The sequence below is a fragment of the Budorcas taxicolor genome, chromosome 21, assembly GCF_023091745.1.
Source record: "Budorcas taxicolor isolate Tak-1 chromosome 21, Takin1.1, whole genome shotgun sequence".
NCBI classification, from domain to species: domain Eukaryota; kingdom Metazoa; phylum Chordata; class Mammalia; order Artiodactyla; family Bovidae; genus Budorcas; species Budorcas taxicolor.
In genome coordinates, this window is record NC_068930.1 from 48,027,909 (window position 1) to 48,047,523 (window position 19,615).

Genomic DNA, 19,615 nt, shown 5'->3' on the forward strand with positions numbered 1-19,615 from the left:
GACTCAAGGCCTATATATAAGTAGACTTCCGTCTATCCCCGCGTCTACTTCAGTTTAGTACACCTGCTTTCATGCCTTCTTTTGGCCCAAGAGTCCAATGGCAGAGCATCCTTAGCCCAGGGGATTGCCAGTCTGTTTGCTCTCAGCCTCCTCCCTCCACGGCACCCAGTGTTTTCCCCTGAACAAAAGTGTTCTCTCCTAAATAAAAGGCTACAGGACAGAGGAGCTCAGTTGTCCCTGCTCAGCCACTCTGACTGCAGAGGTGCTACCAGAGAAGTGATAGGTTGAGTCAAGCCGCCTTTAGCCAATGACTGGCCTTTTGTATATTCTAATTCTTCTTCTGTAAAATAGGAACCATCATACCAGTTCAAAGATTGTTATGAGAATTAGTCAGAGAAAGTATGAAAGGTACACGCATGTAGTGGTAGGTAGTTGCTAACATTGTTATTGCTATAGTCGAAGCTCAGAGCACACTGTCTGTACCCTCTGCTGAATAGAGATGTTCCAAAGTGACCACACAAACCCTAAACAATTCTTCATCACAGCTGCACAGGAATATATGTGCCTGCCATCCATTCTTAGCCACCAAACAGCAGCAACAAGAGCAGGCATTTGGTAGTGCTTATTTATCCCACAAGGCAATTTCCTCTGCGTGGTTTCATCGGATTTTCGAACTTAGGCTGTGAGGCAGGTAATGTAAGTCTTGCTTCCATCCCAGAGCTCAGGCCACTGCGTTGCACCATTCCACAGTGGTGCCATCCGTGTGGAATACAATGTGAGTGGTACTTCCCTTTCCCCAGAGTCCTGCAGAGCAGCAAGACTGCCACTTGCAGAATAGGAAACTGAAGCTCAGAGAGGTTAAGTGAGTTGTCTGAGGTCACACAGCAAAGGAGGAAAAGATTCTGATCTCCAAGTCAATTTATAACTCCAGCTATTTTATGCTTTCCTCTATACTGTGTGGCCTTTATCACTGTCCACTCATGAAGACTATGACAGGGTCAGACTTCTCTACCAAGATACCCCAAAGCATCACATAGGATGGAGGGACTGGCACTGAGAATGTGACCCTGTCACAGACCTCGAGAAACCGAAGGAGAGTCTTCCCTGTGTCATAACGGACCACTACCCACTGTGACTCAGTCTGGCTCTGGATGTGCTATGCTCGGGACATCATTTTGTGGAAAGAAAGCAACTCCATGTCTAAGTAAACCACGCTGTGGAGACAGCGGGCTGTGCTTCCTCACCATATGACTGGCTCCCATGAATATTCAAGACCCAGCGCCCCTAAAAAAAATCCATTACGTCTCCCACCTGTGTTGTCATCTTATCACAATCTGGTCTATGCCAACAGGCACTCTGCGGTATTAAAGAAGGAATCAGAGTTTGAGAAAAGTGACAGAAATAGTTATTCAAGTGCTGCGATTGGATGCCACGCAAAATGAGAGTGACTTCCTCGAACTCGCTAATCCCCAAACAAAATCACCATCAAGAAATATTAAAGCACACATTTTATTAGTTTCATTTAATTTCTTAATTGCTCAAAGTCAGTTTACCCATTTATTGCTGTGTGAAATGCTTAGAGGCAAGGCGCACATTAAAGGGATTATTTCCATGTAATCCCTCCCTCCCAGAGGGTAGGAACCGCTCACTTATGAATCCTGATTTATGCTCTGTAACAGTATCAAAATGGAGGGAATCGTTATTGTAAAATGATAGAGTCAGGAGTCGGGTAATACAGGAGAGTGTAATTTAATAGTAAAGAGAAAGTACCTCATTTTCGGTAAAAGTTATACACGCCTGTTTCAGGAATAGCTATTAACCAAACTGAATTTAGCCTCCCATTTTTCTGGCTCTACTTCTGTTAGTTGATAGATGTTGAAGATGTGTCGACTGTTAAGATTTTAATCAGATGGTGTCTGGGAGTTCGATGTGATCATTTTACCAGGGCTTGGAGTTCTGGGGATAATAATTGCTCTGAACATTCCGCTCTCTGTGACAATATGCCCACCACCAGCACAGTCTTCCTTTTCGGCAGGAAAAAGAGGGCAGGCACTCGGGGAATTTGGAAGGATGCTGCAAATGATCCAGGAAAGGCAAGTTGAGGTAGGAAACAGTCTAGGTAAACATCCACCAAGAAACTAGCGACAGTCTGAACTTCTGGCAGTTTCTGTGGTGCATCATAGCTGGCCTGAGACCATTAAACTCCAGAGGAATGGGAAAGCCATTAGTGACCCGGGAAAGAGCTTTTTCTTGTTCTGCTGCTAACACATCTCTTGCTGTCACAGTACCTATAACCAGCTACATCATTTTAGGACCATTATTGCTATTCTTGGAAAGAAGTAAGAGTGATAGCATCAGAAGGGTACAGAGGTAAGGCCAGTCCTTACCAGCGACTTCTGCCCCCCTTAGACAGCACAGTGAGCAGGGTGCTTCCATTCCAGGCTGGCCCTCTTCCAATCTTTGATATTCATTCTCTACCTTTCATGTCAGCCTCCTACAAAGAGTATACAAAAGAAAACTTTTTCTTTAAAGCCCTCAAGGAGATTTGTACCATGTATTTTATTAGACTGAAGGCAAAACACGCTGATAACAGCAGAAGAAAAAAAATAGCTGCTTCAGACCCCAGCTGACCTCTTTTGCATGGAAAATTCTCCATATGATTACAGAGCTAATGAGTAATATTTAATGAAAACATTAGGCCTTTGCATATATTTGTAAGCAGCACGTCTTCCATTTAAATTTACATAGAAATAAGCCAATGTGTATAAATATGCATCCTTGAACTCTGTGTATTTTAAGGAAAATCCTCTTTGGCTATCTCTGGCTGTTTCTATACAAAGCTCAAACTTTTCGATAAGAAAACAGTGGAATTCAGTCAGTCATCCGGTTGACACCAAACACGCAAGTATTTGGTGGTGCGTGAGTAAAACAGCTGAACTCAGGCAGACTCATCCTCATTTCACAGAATATTTTGGCTTTATGCAAACAACAGTGTATGAGAAAAAACTGGGCTAAACATGCTAAATAAATATGTGTGGGGGTAAAAAACAATAACAACAACAACTTTCAATTTCAAGAATCCTTAAGCATGTGAGGGTAAAGACTCAGGACAAGAATCGTTTCTGGAGGCTTCATAGAGTTCCTTTCCTGCTCAGAAGCTGAATCGCAGTGGGGGCTGGATTTGAAAGTGAAAAGCCTGTGACAACTTTCTTCTCCCCTCTTCCCCTTCCCCTCTAGGTGGAGCTGACAGGCAGCAGTGTCTTTGACTATGTCCACCCCGGGGACCACGTGGAGATGGCGGAGCAGCTGGGCATGAAGCTCCCGCCTGGGCGGGGTCTCCTCTCACAGGGTACCGCTGAAGATGGAGCCAGCTCAGCATCTTCCTCCTCCCAGTCGGAGACCCCCGAGCCAGGTGGGACTTGCAATCCCAACGTGAGGGTTGGTGGGCAGGACCTTTGCCAATGATTGCACTCAAGTTGCCAGTGTGAAGAGACTACAAATAGGTCTAATGGTATTTAACAATTCCATGCAGCTTTCTGTCCTGGGCAGTAATTAAGTAAGGAAGAGATTTGAAAATAAGAAGACATTTTAATAAGTATAATCCAGAGATCTAATTTCAGGTGAACAAAATGCACAGAAGGTACCAGTTCCTTTAGATTCTTTTTCAAATTAATGGAGGGAAAAGGTTCAGATTTGGAAAGCCCTCTGCCTTTCATTGTTACCATGGCTAAATGTAATGCATTTATTTATTATTCAGCAAAATCGATGGCAAAGACTTTTGAATATTAGCTTGTGGAGAATTAAAGGTATTAGGGGCTTGCAGAAATCTCAGTTTCTTTTTCTTTTTTTTTTTTTTAAACATCAGAAGGTACTTGAAAGATGTGAACAGATAAATTAAGGCTAAAAAGAAAACAGAAATGGCTACATTTTAAACTGCCTTTCCACCCTCAGTATTTAATTAGATCAATTGTATAGAGGAATGAACAGAGGTGACATTCCTCATTGGGATTCCTTCCAGGACTCTTATAGACTTTGCATTCAGAATGTTCCCATTTTCATTGTGTTGTACTGATGATAATTTAAGTATTAGGGGAAAATCCATTTATAAATTAAACAAAATGACTTGATATCCATCAGTCCCCTAGTTCATCAAGCTGTTCAAACACGGGGAAGATTGGCTGGTCGGCCTGGGTCTTCCGAGAGCGCTGGTAATTAGATCTGCGAAGGATTTATTCTTTGCTGATTGGGGCTTTAAATTAATTGAAGTTCCACATTTGTGGTTTTGTCCTTTTTGTACTTTTTTAGAGGAGATATTTCATATTCTTGTGTGGTGGAGTGCTTGGCCAAGCAGCAGTGGTTTAAATGTTAATTTTTCTCATGAGAAGTTTAAGATTTTTAATGAATCAAGGCCTGATTTGAAGTGCAAAGTTTTATTTGCTTACTTGGGAAATTATTTTTGCCCTCTAAAGATGTTTGTGCTTTGCTTGATATGTTGTTTTAAAACAGATTCACAAAACAAAAGCATTTTGTGAAAGAGAAAAAGGAAAAAAGAAAAAAAACAAAACCCTACCTTTGGATTAACCTTAAAATAACTCTACACATTTCCAAGAAAATAATTTGATCTGCTTAGAAATAATCACAGCATGTTTGCTCACACAGAAGGGAAAATATATGTTTACCTCTTTGGGAAATATGTTAAGTCCTTCTAGAATCAATGTGTGTTTCCCCATTTAAGTTAACTGAAGCTTCTAGGGCATTATTTTCTAGCTTTTGAGTGGGGATCATTCCTTCTCCAGTGAGTCCCATCCATGAGAAAAGAGTATTTAAGACTGCTCCTTACCATTTAAAGATAAAAATAATTTTGTTCCAGAGGTCAAGGGAGTCATATACTCTTGTCCCATACCTCACTGATTTCACTGTAGACAATGTCAGTGAGATCACTGGGCCTGCTTTTCAGTCCTTAGAATGTTCATATCTGGGTATATTTGAGAAGCAGTACATGAAAATAGTTTTCTACTCCATTCTGGAGTTACACTGGGAAACCAGGGTTGATCATGACTCTTAAAACACTCAGTATGTAAGAAATCAAGTTTATAAACCTCAGTATGAACAAAGACCTTGAAAAAGTGGGCTTCGTTTCCCTGAATCACAAAGCCTCAAGTTAACAAGAGTCTTCAACAGTCCTTTAATCCAACCTCCAAGTTATGCAACCATCCTTTCCAGCAAAACCGACAGATGCTCTTCTAATCTCTGCTGAAACTCATTCCTAACAAGAATCTATGGAACATACAAGGCTTCCCACTCCATTGGTGAGCAGCTCTAATAGAAAGTTATTCCTAATATGGAGCCAACCTGCTGCTGCTACTGCTAAGTTGCTTCAGTCGTGTCCGACTCTGTGCGACCCCATAGACAGCAGCCCACCAGGCTCCCCCGTCCCTGGGATTCTCCAGGCAAGAACACTGGAGTGGGTTGCCGTGTCCTTCTCCAATGCATGAAAGTGAAAAGTGAAAGGGAAGTCGCTCAGTCGTGTCCGACTCCTAGCGACCCCATGGACTGCAGCCCACCAGGCTCCTCCATCCATGGGATTTTCCAGGCAAGAGTGCTGGAGTGGGTGCCATTGCCTTCTCCTACTTTGCTCCAATTCTCCTACCCTGCCCCCACCCACCCCAGGTCTGCCCTCTGGGACATTTCAGATTGACACCTTCCTCCCCTTCAGAGCCTCTCAAATATACAAAGTCAGGTTCACCAAATTCTTCCTCCCTCCTTCCTACTCCTTTTCAAGTCAAACTGCCCTCATTCTGCAAGCATTATTTAATGGCATGGTACTAAGACCCTCACCATCCTAGCCATCCTCCTGGCTGTGCTTCCATTAGTTGGTGGCCCTCTAAAAACAGGGTTCTGAGAGCTGAGTGAAGCCTCTAGATGTATTGTGACCAGTACAAAGCAAAGGAACTGTCCCCTTTCTCAGTTTAGGCTACTGTACTGTTTATTCAGTCCAGGGTTGATGTAGGTCCTTTTGGCAGCCAGATCCCACTGTTGATTCATATTGAACTTGATGTCTTCCCTAAACACATGTTAAGGGTGACTTGTCCCTTAAAAGAGAAGGAAAAAAAAAAATCCACAGCCTATAAACCAATTCTACTAGGAAATCCAAAATTAGAGTCAAATCAAACTGGTTTAAGATTAAATATGAAAACTCTGATAAACCCCATGCCTGCTGAAGCACTAGGATGTGCTTCAGTCTCACTTAGTTCAGTTCAGTAGCTCAGTCGTGACCGACTCTTTGCGACCCCATGAATCGCAACACGCCAGGCCTCCCTGTCCATCACCAACTCCCGGAGTTCACTCAGACTCGCGTCCATCGAGTCCGTGATGCCATCCAGCCATCTCATCCTCTGTCGTCCCCTTCTCCTCCTGCCCCCAATCCCTCCCAGCATCAGACTCTTTTCCAATGAGTCAACTCTTCGCATGAGGTGGCCAAAGTACTGGAGTTTCAGCTTCAGCATCATTCCCTCCAAAGAAATCCCAGGGCTGATCTCCTTCAGTCTCACTTAGCATTCTTTAATTCTGGCTATCAGAAAAATAACTAACTCCTTTAAAGTGACTCTGTCAGTTATCCTTAAAGTGTAACTGAAAATTTACCTGGGTTTCTTCCCCTCCCCACCCCCAGCCACCCTAACAGATATAATGGAAAACCCTGCTTTGCACATTGCTTAACAACTTGGGCTTGTTAGCAACAATCTCATAGGAACTGTCTCTTCCTTGCTGAAAAGTGTATTTCTCACCATTAGAGAATGTTAAACTGGCTTTGCTTTAAAATTCTCTAGTGTTGGTTATTTGCAATCTTCGGCTTAAAAAGGCAATTAGATAGACTGCTCAAATACTGAAAGGCAGTGTAGGATGCTACCTTTAACTAAATATCTTCACTAGCGCAGATCATTGCTCCAGGGGAATTACTTTAAAAGTCCATGTCAGGCACTACATCCCAAAGCTGCTTATGTTTCTTAAAAGCTGAAAGAATTTTAACAAGATTTTCTAATTCTTAATAACACCAAAGAACATTTTTGAAGACTTGTTCACTACATCATAATCTTTTCAACTCTGATAAAACACTGATTCTTGCTTAAATGGTAGTGTAATTTGGTTGGAAAATGGATATCAATATGTGGTGATTATGAAAATGAAGGGACTAGTAGGTATGGAATTTTTCAGGAGCCCTGATGTGTTCAGTGTAGCATTACTAAGTGACTGAAATCTAAATAACATTTGGCATTATAATAAAAAGGAAATAAGTGACTAAACCAGCCTAAGAGGCAGTGATCCTGTGCCATAATAGGAATTCTATTTCTTTGAACTGCCAGTCCTGTGACTGTCTTGTCTTAAAGTAATCTCAAGATAATGAGGATAAAAAAAAAAAATCTGTTGATGGGACAGCAAACAAAAATAAATATTTTATATGTATGCACATTCATTAATAGTTTAATATGCTATAAATATGATATTTCTTTTAGGGAAATTTTAAGGCAGGCAGAAGAGAAATAAACAAGTGTCTACTTTAAAAAGTTCTAGGGTGCCTCTTTAAGGCTTCATCCAAGCATTCCTGAAGGGCTTGCTCTGTCCTGTCCACAGCCTTTCCTCTGCTCCTGTGGGGTTTGGGGTAGTGGGGGTGGAGGGGGGCTGGGAAGAACTTCCGGAACATGAGGCTTACATGGCTCAGTCTGCTTTTGTAATTCTGTTTGTATCTTTTCATCCCTCTTAACAATTAGCTATAATCCTGGCATTATGAACCTTATCCTTTTTTAAAAAAATAAATTTCAGTGTCACATATTTTATATGCTTAATAAACAGAAAAGCAGCTCTTTAAAGAAATCCTGGAGGTACTTGAAAAATCTCCCTGTTTGGAAAGCAAAGAGTTTCTATTCCTTAGTTCGGGCCATCAAATTGTTGTGTTTTACTCCCTCCTTTTTCTTATTAAAATATCTTGATATTTTTCCAGTTATAAAATTCATGCCCATTGTGAAAAAGTTCCGAGAATGCAGACAACAAAGAATAAAGACCTACCTACCCTACCCCAAAATAACCACTGTTCTTATACACTGGATATCCTTCTAGATTTTGTTGCTGTAAATATGTAGACATATATAGTTATGTGGTGGGATTTTCTCTGTTTGACTAAAATAAAACTATAACATACATGCCTCTAATAGCCTGCGTTCTCTCACTTAACCTCACAGGCCACTTTCCCTGTCATGTTCCTCGCTTTAACACAGAATTTCCCTTCTGTCTCCAGTGGTCTGTTTCCTTCTAACAATCAACTCCTAGCCGTAGGACCACTGTCAGGAGTAACATACCTGGGTCATGCCTGGGAGGGAATTCAGCCAGCACCAGAGATTTTGCTGCCCATTGAATGGGTGCAAGCTCACAGTACTGTACCCAAGTTTAGACAAGTTAGCAAAATGTATGAGACAGTACTCTCAGTGAAAAGACTAACTACAGCAACATGGTTAACCATCAGTTGTCTGCAAGGAAAGCTGACTGCGTTCTGTCTATAGTTTCAGCACATCTAGACTGTTAAGATAATGATGGTTAGCAGTATGATCTCTATGCTGTTACGCCTACTCTACGACATCCTGAGTATTTTAAAGGCAAGCAAAATGGAAGCAGTTGCATGCCTACCTGAATAGAAATAATCTGTATTTTCTACATATGCCCCTGCACTATGGGAAATTCGATCAGCTCCCATATCTGCAGGAACTCAATTCCTCTGCATTCATTAGACAATTTTCATAATACGTGATATAATTAAAAGAAAAAATGATTAGGAATAACAATACAGAATGTAAAAATGTATCTGAGGATCAGATCAATATTGTATTTCCAAAGCTGTGTAGATATGAGATATAAGTATAGTTTTATGGGTGCACTATATTCCATCTAGTATAGTGTTGGGTTGAGAGGGGATGGTTCTCTGATTTTCTTTTTTTTTTTGTATTGGTTTACGTTTCCTATCAATGAACTGAATTTAGAAGTCAGGCAAAGGAAACCATCTAACTAACCCCACATCCAACCTCAGTCCCCAGACAGTGGGACTGTATCTACAGCACTTTCTGCTGTACTGCAAATGTCAAACAGAAGGTGTAATGGATTTAATATTAGCGCTGGCCAAGGTGCTGAGGGAGCTGTTAATAATGTCACTCCAGTTATTGATCTGAAGCCTTTAGAAATCAAAGAAAAGTGAGAGATCCCCTACTGGGGAAAGGCACACAGTGACTGGTTTTTATTGCCAATATATTTCTACATATAGAGTGGCAACTTTCTGGAATTATGTTATCACCATTCATCTCTGTGAGATTTTTGGATTCATTATATGGTAAGATAATATCATGGAGACCACTCTGCATGCTAATGCTAAAAGATCAGGCCAAGTTCTTTGAGACATACATAGAGCTTGATAATTTGTGTGGTAACTACAATATTCAACTTGTCAAACGATAGGAGGTTTATTAGCACTAGATTTATTCATGATGACAATGTTGGATCCACAGGAAGTGTAAAATGCGAACTATGTCGTCGTGAGGATGAGCTGTCCTCTCCTTTGGCCTTTCTAAAGCTCCAACTACAAACCATGCAAGGACTCACTTGGGACAGAAATGAATTCTGTCCTTACAATTAGTCTACCTTTTTCAAGAAACTGCTAATCCTTCAATCTGAATGGCAGTTTGTATGCAATGAAATCCCTGCTTTCCATAGTCCCCAACTAATAAATGAAATTAAAATGTATAATTTATGTTGAATGTTTATCAAACTGTAAACACACATTTAATGCCTTTCCATATTCATACAATATAAGCAAAAATAAATCCACCAGACAATGTACTACGGTTATCTCTGATGGATTGAATATGAAATGCATCTCCACTGTAGCTGTAGCAAAGATCAAGACAAGTTCATGATTACCTCCGAACTGGCCTGACTCCTATTAATACCCGTGTGCACATGTTTGTGTCAAATCTAATAGTCAGAAAGCAGTCTAACAGAAAGGAATTTGTTCCATAAACCAAAGCGATCATCCTGTACTGATAAACTCAGCTTTTATCCAAAAATTATGTAGGCCAAATGATGCATTTTCCTTAGCAATGCCATCCTTATTTTGAAATGAAATAGAAACTATCTTTTGCCATTCCTGAGTGAAGATGATGCATACTCTCCAGAAACAAAGCCAGTACTGTTACAGGGAATGCCCTGCCAAACTCAGAATTCCTCTTTTGCCTCAAGAAAAGATGTAGTACCACCTTTTCCTGCAGGAAGTAGGCTTTTCTTAGATGTCTCCTCTATCCCCAGATAAACTATACAGCTGCCACAGAAGAGAATACATTTCTCCAGTGCTTTCTGGTATACAAGGCCTAGGAACACTTAGAACCTTCATTTGAGTTTGCTCCCACTTCTGTGTACTTGTCTGTGTATGATGAGAATATTTGCAAAGTAACCGTATATGTACTTCTAGGATATTGCCTAAGGGAGCTAAAGAAAATAAGGGAAATTTCCCTCCTTCCCACCAGGTATGCTGGCCCAGCATCCCTTCCAGGCCAGCTCCCAGAATGCACAGCTGCAGCACAGGGCATCCTTGGGGTCTTGACACTCCAACCTGTGAAAGATCCATGTTGGTGACTCACATACCTACAGAAGGGCAGCCTCCCTTTTGTTTCCAGAAATGCTAGATGTTAGCCTAGTTGTGTATGCCATCCTGAAACTAACGTTCTCGTCCAAAATTTAGATCACAGTGGTAGCAACTCAAAAAACCGCATTAATCTAAATTAATATAATGGTATTTACAGAGTAGCAAATGGTTTGTTCAATAATAGTCGTGTAGGCCTCTTATCAGAATACGCAGTAGATTCACTCGGCCTATATGTACCGTATTTTCCTAAACCTTCTATTGAAGGTTCAGAAAATCAATTTTTTAAACCCATTATTTTTAACAGTTGTTTTATATAGCTTGCAAGGTCATAATTTTGACTTTCCTTTCCCTATGGTGATAAGGGGTACATTTCAGCATTTCTAAAATGAAAGCCAAGACAAGTTGTTAATAGATGATCTTTCTTCCCCATTAAAAAAAAAATGTGGCTGTTTTCATCATTGGATATTAACAAATTAAAGATTCTATTTCTATTACTCTTGCCTTGAACAAAGCACAAGTTATTTGCTTTTAATACATACAACTGCACAGAAATTTCACCCCTGTCCAAATGATACCATTCTGAATTCTTCATCTCACCAAACAGCAGACTTAGGAAGGATCAGTTACCTGGCATTGACTGAGCTTTGCAGGGTGCACAGATCAGAAGAGGCAGAACTGGCTGGAAACCATTTCCACCCCTAGTGAGCAATTTACTCATGATTGCTTGGGGAAAATACTGGAAATATTGCTTCTGTGTAAAGTTTGCAACTTCCAGTTGTCAGCTCTTTGCCAAGCAGTTATTCCCAAGGACAGTTTAAGAAGCAGAGCCTACTCAGGCCACAGTGACAATGGCTAGCATTCATATCCTGCTTGGTGTACGGAGAACACAGAAACCACTAATTATAGGAGTTAATTCACACCCTAATCCCTCTGAGCAGGTCAGTGTGTTATCCTTATTTTATAGATGGGGGAAAGTGATGGAAATTCTAAATGGCTTGCTCCAAACCACACAGTTTAGTTTAGCAGCCAAAATGAGAGGAAAGCGTATAGTATTAGGGTTGCACAGGTGAGAAGCCTAGGAATGAGATAGAAGAAGGAGATAGGACCCTAGTAGGTACAGAACTAGAGGAATTTTCTCCAAGGGACTTCTAAAGTCCAGAGAGTAACCTAACAATCCCCTTACGCACATACATCATTGGGCTAAAACATCATTTGTTTTCAAATATAGTCTCTAACTGAGGATTAAAAACATCCATCTAATCCTTTCCTCTTCCTTCATCCCTACATTGAAACTCCTTATGCCACAATGAACAGTAGCATCCGAATCAATTATGGGCAAAACTCAGCCCTGCGTCTCTTGGTTCACCTTAGCTACGTGTCTCCTTAACCAGGAGCATAGCCTAAATTGTCTCTGTGTTTGGTCTCTGCCCTGCCTTAAGACAATGCAGGGTCCGGATCTACGCAGCATCTTCCTTTCAGAACCAGTCTGCCAAGGCAAGCAGGAGAAGAGCAAGAAGTACAATGGGGTCCATTGGAGGTCAGCAGAGCCTCCTCAAGGTACCTTCTCATGAAACAATCGTGGTTTCCTAGGACCTATGGGAAACATCAACCCATCCATTAATTAACAAAACCAGCCTGAGAGAGGAAGAACTTGTGTGTTTTCTCTAGTTGTTATTCACTAGAGTAAATTCAAGACCCATCTGCTAATCGGGATTGTGTAGACTATTCAATAACCGTTCACTGCGTGTTTGTCATGTGTCAGACATTAGACAAAGCACTGAAGAAAGAAGGTGAAGTTCCCTGCCTTCCAGGAGCTGACCATCATATGAAGAGCACAGATCATTAACACAGCGCAGGAGGGTGATGATGATGACAATCAGAGCAAGGTGGTGTGTGATAGGGTAGCATTGTATTATAAGCTACTGCTGTTGGCTGTCTTTTCAGAACTATTTGGGTTTTAAACGTAACCCTGAAATTAACAGCCCAGAAACAATGCTTCCTTGGGAGCAAGGTGCTTTGACATGCCCAGGCGTATACAGACCCTGACTCTCAGGAACTTTGATGCAGACTGTTAAGGGCTCATTCCCTCTTTGTTTGTTTAATTAGCCTTTCTTAAAGCCTGCTATAATTCCTATCTACTGATCTTTCTGGCTCTATAGGAGTGTTCTGAAGGGAAAGTGAATCCAAACTGCCTCCCTTCCACTTATACTGTGCTGATTTCTAAACTGATTTCCACTTACACTGTGCTGATAACTAAAATTCAGGAAATGCTGGCTTTGGAAAATTAAACTCTTTTACCTTCTACTCAAGGTAAAACTTATTGCAAATATTCTAATAACATTAATGATGATATTAATAGCTTGTATAATATTTACCTACATATTCCCACTACATGAGTGGCCATGTTTTAAGAAATTTATTTCTCAAAATATCCCTAATTAGAGAAGGTAAACGGCTCTCCACAAATTAGAGAAGGTAAATGGCTACCCTACACCAGAGTAGACGGTGGCCCTGGGATTTGAGCTCAGGCCATGTGATTTGAGTACTCTGCTAGGTGCTTACCGAGAACACAAGTGGAAGAAGACACGACACGTGCCCTTAGGTAACTGATCATTGTCGGTAGAAGAAAGAAGATGACAAGAGAAGAAAGAAGGATGACCCTGCTTCTGTCTTCAATGAAGACATAAAATCTGCAAGTTGTGTAAGAATTCAGGGAGAAGCTAAATGACTGTGGGTGGCTTTGATAAGGAGGTCAGACCTTCATGAAAACCAACCCAAGGGCAAAGAGGTAGAGATGATCTTCCAGGAGCCTCATCTCAAGGAACAAAGTGGGAGTAAGGATGCTGCATTTAGGAGGCTGGAAGGAGCCCTGTCTTCCTCCTGGAGGCAAAGATACGTGCTTTTCTAGAATGCAGCCAGTGTACCAGGGAAAAGCATCTGAGATGGGCATTATACATTCTGAGTATAACTCATCCAGCAGAGCAGTGACCCAATGAAAATATTATTTCAAAGCTTATAAATACAAAAATAAAGTTTGAATCTGGAAGGCTCCTCCCTTAAGGGGCATGTTATACAATACCTATGCCCTCTGAATCCCTGCACAGCATAACTACTAATATTCATTGCGTGGTTGCCAAGTATCAAGCACCCTGCTCAGACCATAATATGCACTACCTCACTCATTCCTCACAAGGTACTAGGAAGAAGGCACCATTATTCTTCCCATTTTACAGATGAAAGAACTGAGAAGAACATTTTTAATTTGGAAAAGACATACAGTTAGCAGCTGGATAGCCTAGGCTTTGAAATGAAGCAGCTGGGGACACTCTCCATCCTTCCTAGGCAGCTCTGTTAGTTTTCCTGATGTTATGCTGATTGCTGTTGACTGGTAACTTACATTGACTGGACTTATTCCCTAAGCCTTTATTTTTGCAAGAATAAGAAGGATGTGTTGAATAGAGCAGATTTAAAGTGAAGGAAGCCATCCAAGGGGCCATTTCTTTAATCCAGAAGTGAGTGAGTAGACTTTGGGAAGAATTATTGCAAAGGAAGAAGTGACCATTTAAAACTAAGATAGAAGACAGAAAAAGGTAGGAATACACCTTGCGGTCAGTCTTTAGCCAGGAGCTAACGGTTAACAGTCTAGAAATTATACAAGTCTCAAGCTTGCACATGATTAGGGTTAATGACACCATCTGTCCACTCCCATTCTTTGTATCAATTGGTAATAAAATCTGAAAATATTCAAAAATTACAAAATTACATATGCTATTTATCATCACACATTAAGATGCAAATTTCCTTAGGGTTCAAAGCTGTTCCTTTTTATAGTTTATGAAAATATGTCATGTGCCTTTGGTAAAAAAAAGTCTGCGGCTCAGTGCCTCTCACTTGTCAGGGGGTGTCCTCTCCAAACAGAAACATGAGTAAAGCATAAGGTGAAACTGGTGACACAAAAAATTAAAACTCTGTACTTTCCTGTGTCCTACCATCTCTTGGTTGACATCGCAAGAGTATTAAAATTATCTATTAACTCCCTTCCCAAATTACTGCTAGTCAAAATGAAATAGAAGTTGATTGAATTGATAATATAAAAATGAATTTAAACTGTAACCAGTATTTAGGGCAATACTTTCCATTTCACAGAAGTAATACAAAAGTGTAAAAATAACAAAAGTGCAATCATCTAAGTATGGAAAACATTCACTCATTTCCTCAAGCATCCCATCATTATTTATTGCATGCCCATTGAACAAGCTCAATCCTAGAGCCTGAGATATGATAGTTATTAAAAAGGTCCTTGTTCTCACAGAATATACAGTCACATAAACCACCTGACCAAAAGGATTTCAGTTGAAAAAATTCAGTTGAAAGATCCAGGTCTCCACTTCATAACCAATAGGTAAATCTTTACATCAGGTTGTAAGGGACCCGTTGGGCTGTCTCGGTTTTTAAAATGCAGAGCTGACACAGATTCTAAGCCAATACTTCCAAAAATGCTTTCTTTATCATAACTACCCTGTGAGATGCTCCCCATGACCCCTGGTAAAAGAGCTGAGGAAAAGAGCTTCATAGCACATCGTCTCATTGACTATTAACAATAAACGTTAACTTAGCGAAGATTTGAAATGTGTGTGATCAATAAGTCTTTTTATTTTTTTTGGTTTGAACTAGCCTTTCCCCATTTGTTCAACTATGGAAAACATTTTTTTAGAAAGAAACTCCTACAGACACCCCAGAAACACATCATGATGGCCTCGATCTTGTTTCTGATCCCCAGAAGCCACTCCTCTCATCCACACCAGTCTCTTCCAGGGCATCCCTTGCAGGCAGGATCACAGTGTGGCTTCTCAGCTCAGAGGTTCAACTATCCATTGCCTCTGGTCACTCTCCCAAGTGGCTCTCCTCAGTCTTCAGGATACCCTTCAAGCTTTCCTAAAGGGGAGCTCCTAGATGAATCTAGTAATTAACTGAAAAGACAAGACCTGCCAGCTCCCAGTTTCACAGCTTTAGAACAGCCCCGGGCTTTGATTGGCAGGTCTTGCATTCCTCTTTCACCCTGTCTTCCCTATTCTTCACTTAATAAGCAGAGCAAAAGCCCAGATCTCTGGTTTCCCACTCACCAAAGCAATACACCAACAGATTCTGGTGTAAGGGTGCGGTTATGGCTGCCCAGAGTTCTGCTCACTGCTCCCCTCCTAACCTTAGCCAGCTACCATTGGTGTGGAAACAAGAACAAGAGTGTGGATTCAAGAGCAAGCATGTTAGGATGGCGGGACAGGAGACCCAGTGTGGTGGTGGTCATCGGTCCCTACACTGCTTTCTCTGATTTGTAGTAGCTGCACTGCCCATATTATAGATTTTAAAAATCTACTGTCTGGTTAACTTGCAGGTTACTCAAATAACTGAGAAATGATAATATACAAAGATGACAGCCCTAACCCAAACTGCAGGATATTCTTTTTATACTATTTCTGTAGCAGCCACAAATATAGAGAAGTGCACAGGGTCCTCCTGTCTCTGTCACTTGTGAGAAATTTGACCTGGATCAGGTTAATTAATTTACATGTGCCTCAGTTTCCCACTGTAAAACATTGGCCCCTCTAGTACAAGTTTGGAGAATAACGTAGGAATAATCACCTGTTGGTTTTAACATCATACGGATTAACATTAACATTCCTTATGGGGTCGTTAGCATATTTTAAATACTTAGAACAATAGCAGGCACGACATAAGTGCTCTGAGTGTTGTCATGATTATTCATTTTGTTGAGCCAAGCATTCTCTTATTACCGAAGTTATTCCTTATGGAAAGTCCGGCCAGGGCTGAGGTGACACAGTTGACTCCTGCACCAACTTGCAAGGCTTGAATTTGGGCTTCACTGTCACAGAGGAAACTGTTCCCGTTTCCTCTCTTAAAGAGCCCAGATTCTGCATGGATTGCGGTACCCAAAGGTATGCTTCCAAAAAACCACCTGAAATGGAGTCCTTCTGGAAAGAATCCATTTAAGAGGAAAGACTCTCTTGGAAATATATAATTTACCTTCCTCCAGTCTCTCTAATGAACAGATTGCGTTTTGCAGATTCACTTTTTTTTGTATACTCAGTTTTCTTAAAGCATGACAGAGGTGCGTAATTCTGTTCTCAGAGGTCCATCCCACTTTGGACTCAGCACTGAGATAGGCCTGCTGACTTCCCCTTTTCCCAAGGCTAGCATGGAAACAGCCCAAGCCTATCTTAGACGGGACCTCAGTGTTGCTCTCCAAGGGTTTGCCGAGCCTAGCCTACTAAAACATGTTCCGCTTATGACCCAAAGATTTAGCTGCTACATAGCCTATATGATGGGCTTGACTGATATCTTTCCCTTTTATCAAGCTGGATCATTGCGACACGGCCATAGCCACAGCAGGAGTTCTGCTTCAGAAAAAGTCTAAGTGACACCAAATGGGATATTCAGTCTCTACAATGTACGGCTCCTTTTACTACCAAATCATACACCCTCTGGTCTGTGCTGGAGAATGGGGTGGAAGTACCCACCTATTTGTCTGAACTTTAAATGAATCAATTTATTTTGTGTAGGAGGGCTTCAGCTCATCACTAATCTCGAGAGCAGAAATGACTGTAGATCTGGGCGAATGCTCTTGTAAAAGCACGAGAGATGCCCAGATAGCCTAGCCAGAGGTCCTATATATGGACTTAAATAAATAAATTAAGAAACTCATTTCACATAGGCCACCGAGCAGTTATGAGATGTTAATGACTTTTAGTCACTGCCAACCTGGACAAAATTCAAGCCAATGACCTATGGGTGAAAGGCTCTATATATCCCATTACCAGTCCCCTGAGCCATCCACTCGCCCCTGACAAGGTATTTTATCATACCCAGTACAGAGCAGTATGGCAGTCCAAATTCCTATACCATCAGAAAATCTTCTTCAGCTATTTAAAATAAAAGAATATTTTCAGAATAAAAAAGAGGCAGAACACCTAGTTCCTCAAATAAAGGAACAATTACAATTAAAAAAAAAAAACCTTTTGGAAAAAGGTACACATGGGTATACATACATACATATACGTAGCATTTAGACATTCTTTAAATTCCAATATTTTTTCATTCTATTTACTCCAGTGCACATTTGATTCTGCCTCTGGATATTTAGTAACTGGCATATCTTGGAGTTCCCATTAAAAAAGTCATTAGTTTCAGTTTACCATTTGTATAAAACTGATTCGTTAAATCCTTGATGCTTTCTTTCCTAGCTTGTTTTTAAGTGTCATAAATAAATGACTTAAATGTCCCACAAGACAAATGTTCTTTAATCATCTAATGCACTCATTTATCCTAAGCCTTAACCTTAGTCCTAAATTAAGTCTGTTGCAAAAACATAACTTCATCTAAAAATACCCATCAATCCTACGTGGTTTTGATAAGCACATTTAAAAAACATAAACAATCAGACAGTTGTCAATCTGAGTGAAGCCCAGTCCCATTTAAGAGTTATTCACCAAGAGCCATATTTTATGCCCATACTACCAGTGGAATTACAATGGAGAACAGCGGGTTTTCGCGTCTTTGCAGAGTTCACGTTGTGAAATGGTTTACAAGAGTATAAAATGAAACAAAGACTAGACAAGAGAGAGGATCCTCGTTCCACATCAGATATGTTCTGTTTGTTTTGGGAAACTATTAATACACTGACAATGTTGCAAATGCATTAAACTTTCATGATCACATATTTAGTAAATTGCATGTCATGCCTTTGATTAATTTTCATTTGCTTATGGTCCTAAAACTCTGTGTCAAAGAATCTGGCTGCTCAGAGCTTGTACATGAGTAATGATCACCGAAAGGTTTGGTGCAAGGAGAAACGAAGTGCGAGTTTAATGGAATAAACACTCGACTAAATGGAGTACTTAATACCTCATAACTAGGAATTCACATAGTTTGGTGAAATCTTAGCTTTGACAGATTCCCAATTTAATTCTGAATTAATTTGAATGTCCTGCATTTACCAGTGGCACACTTTTGCAGTAGGGCAAAGATAACCTTCTTATTTTTCCACTGGCTTCCTTGGGTTCTGCACAGTTATTACCACAGAGCAAGCCCCTTAGGGTTGTTGGAGGCACCCCCCATCTCCTGACCAGGGCTTTCAAATTTTTTAAAAATAGATAAGAGCATTCAACAAATAGCCAGATTGAGAATAAACTCAAAAATTATCACCAAGGCCCTTCCTCTGCCACAATTTGTCAAATCTGCTGATAGGAAACAAATTCTATTCATAAAGATTTTATTTGGGGGGGGGGGCACCTCTTGTGATTTGGTAGCAATTCAATTATAGTTTTGTGAGATAGTGAGCCCGGAGAGGGAATCCAGACTGACAAGAAATATGACAGGACAGTTACAGAGTGTTTATGCAATTAAACTTTCCCTGACAATACCTGCAGAATGATGAATGCGTGGGCGGAGGTATGTGAGCGCAGGCAATGCCCCACAAGTATTGCCCATTTTTCATTATTATACAACTGTTCAGATCTTTCAAGAACAGCCTGAAGTGAGGTGGAAAAGAGAGTACTGTTCTCTAGCATGTTAACCAAATGCCTCTTATTTTTTTTATTCCTTCCCTCCAACGGGTCTTGATGTGCCAGATGATAAAAGAACATCTATTTTAGAAAAATGTTTCAAAAAGATGAAGATTTACCCTGAGCTTGACATATATTAATTTTGGATACCAAAAGAGGTTTTTATTCTTTTTTCTATCTGCAACTTTATATCACTTCCCAACTGATAGAACGGTGCATAATTAAACTGTTGGGTTATTCATTTTATGCAAGCAGGTGCAAAGGGCACTATAAAAGTAGGATTTTACCGATGGTAGATTAAGAAAGAAAGGAGAAACTTAAAAGCCTTTTGTTGAGAAACACAAAAGCTTACAGACGA

At 40.5% G+C, this 19,615-nt stretch overlaps 1 protein-coding gene across 1 annotated transcript in view; it reads left to right on the forward strand.

Annotated features, from left to right (window-relative positions):
* The window catches only part of NPAS3 (neuronal PAS domain protein 3), a 963,361-nt gene that overhangs the window by 831,365 nt on the left and 112,381 nt on the right, over positions 1 to 19,615 (forward strand). The window contains exon 6 of the mRNA XM_052659608.1: positions 3,238 to 3,412. Within this exon, the coding sequence (XP_052515568.1) occupies positions 3,238 to 3,412 (175 nt within the window). The remainder of the gene's footprint in view (positions 1 to 3,237; positions 3,413 to 19,615) is intronic.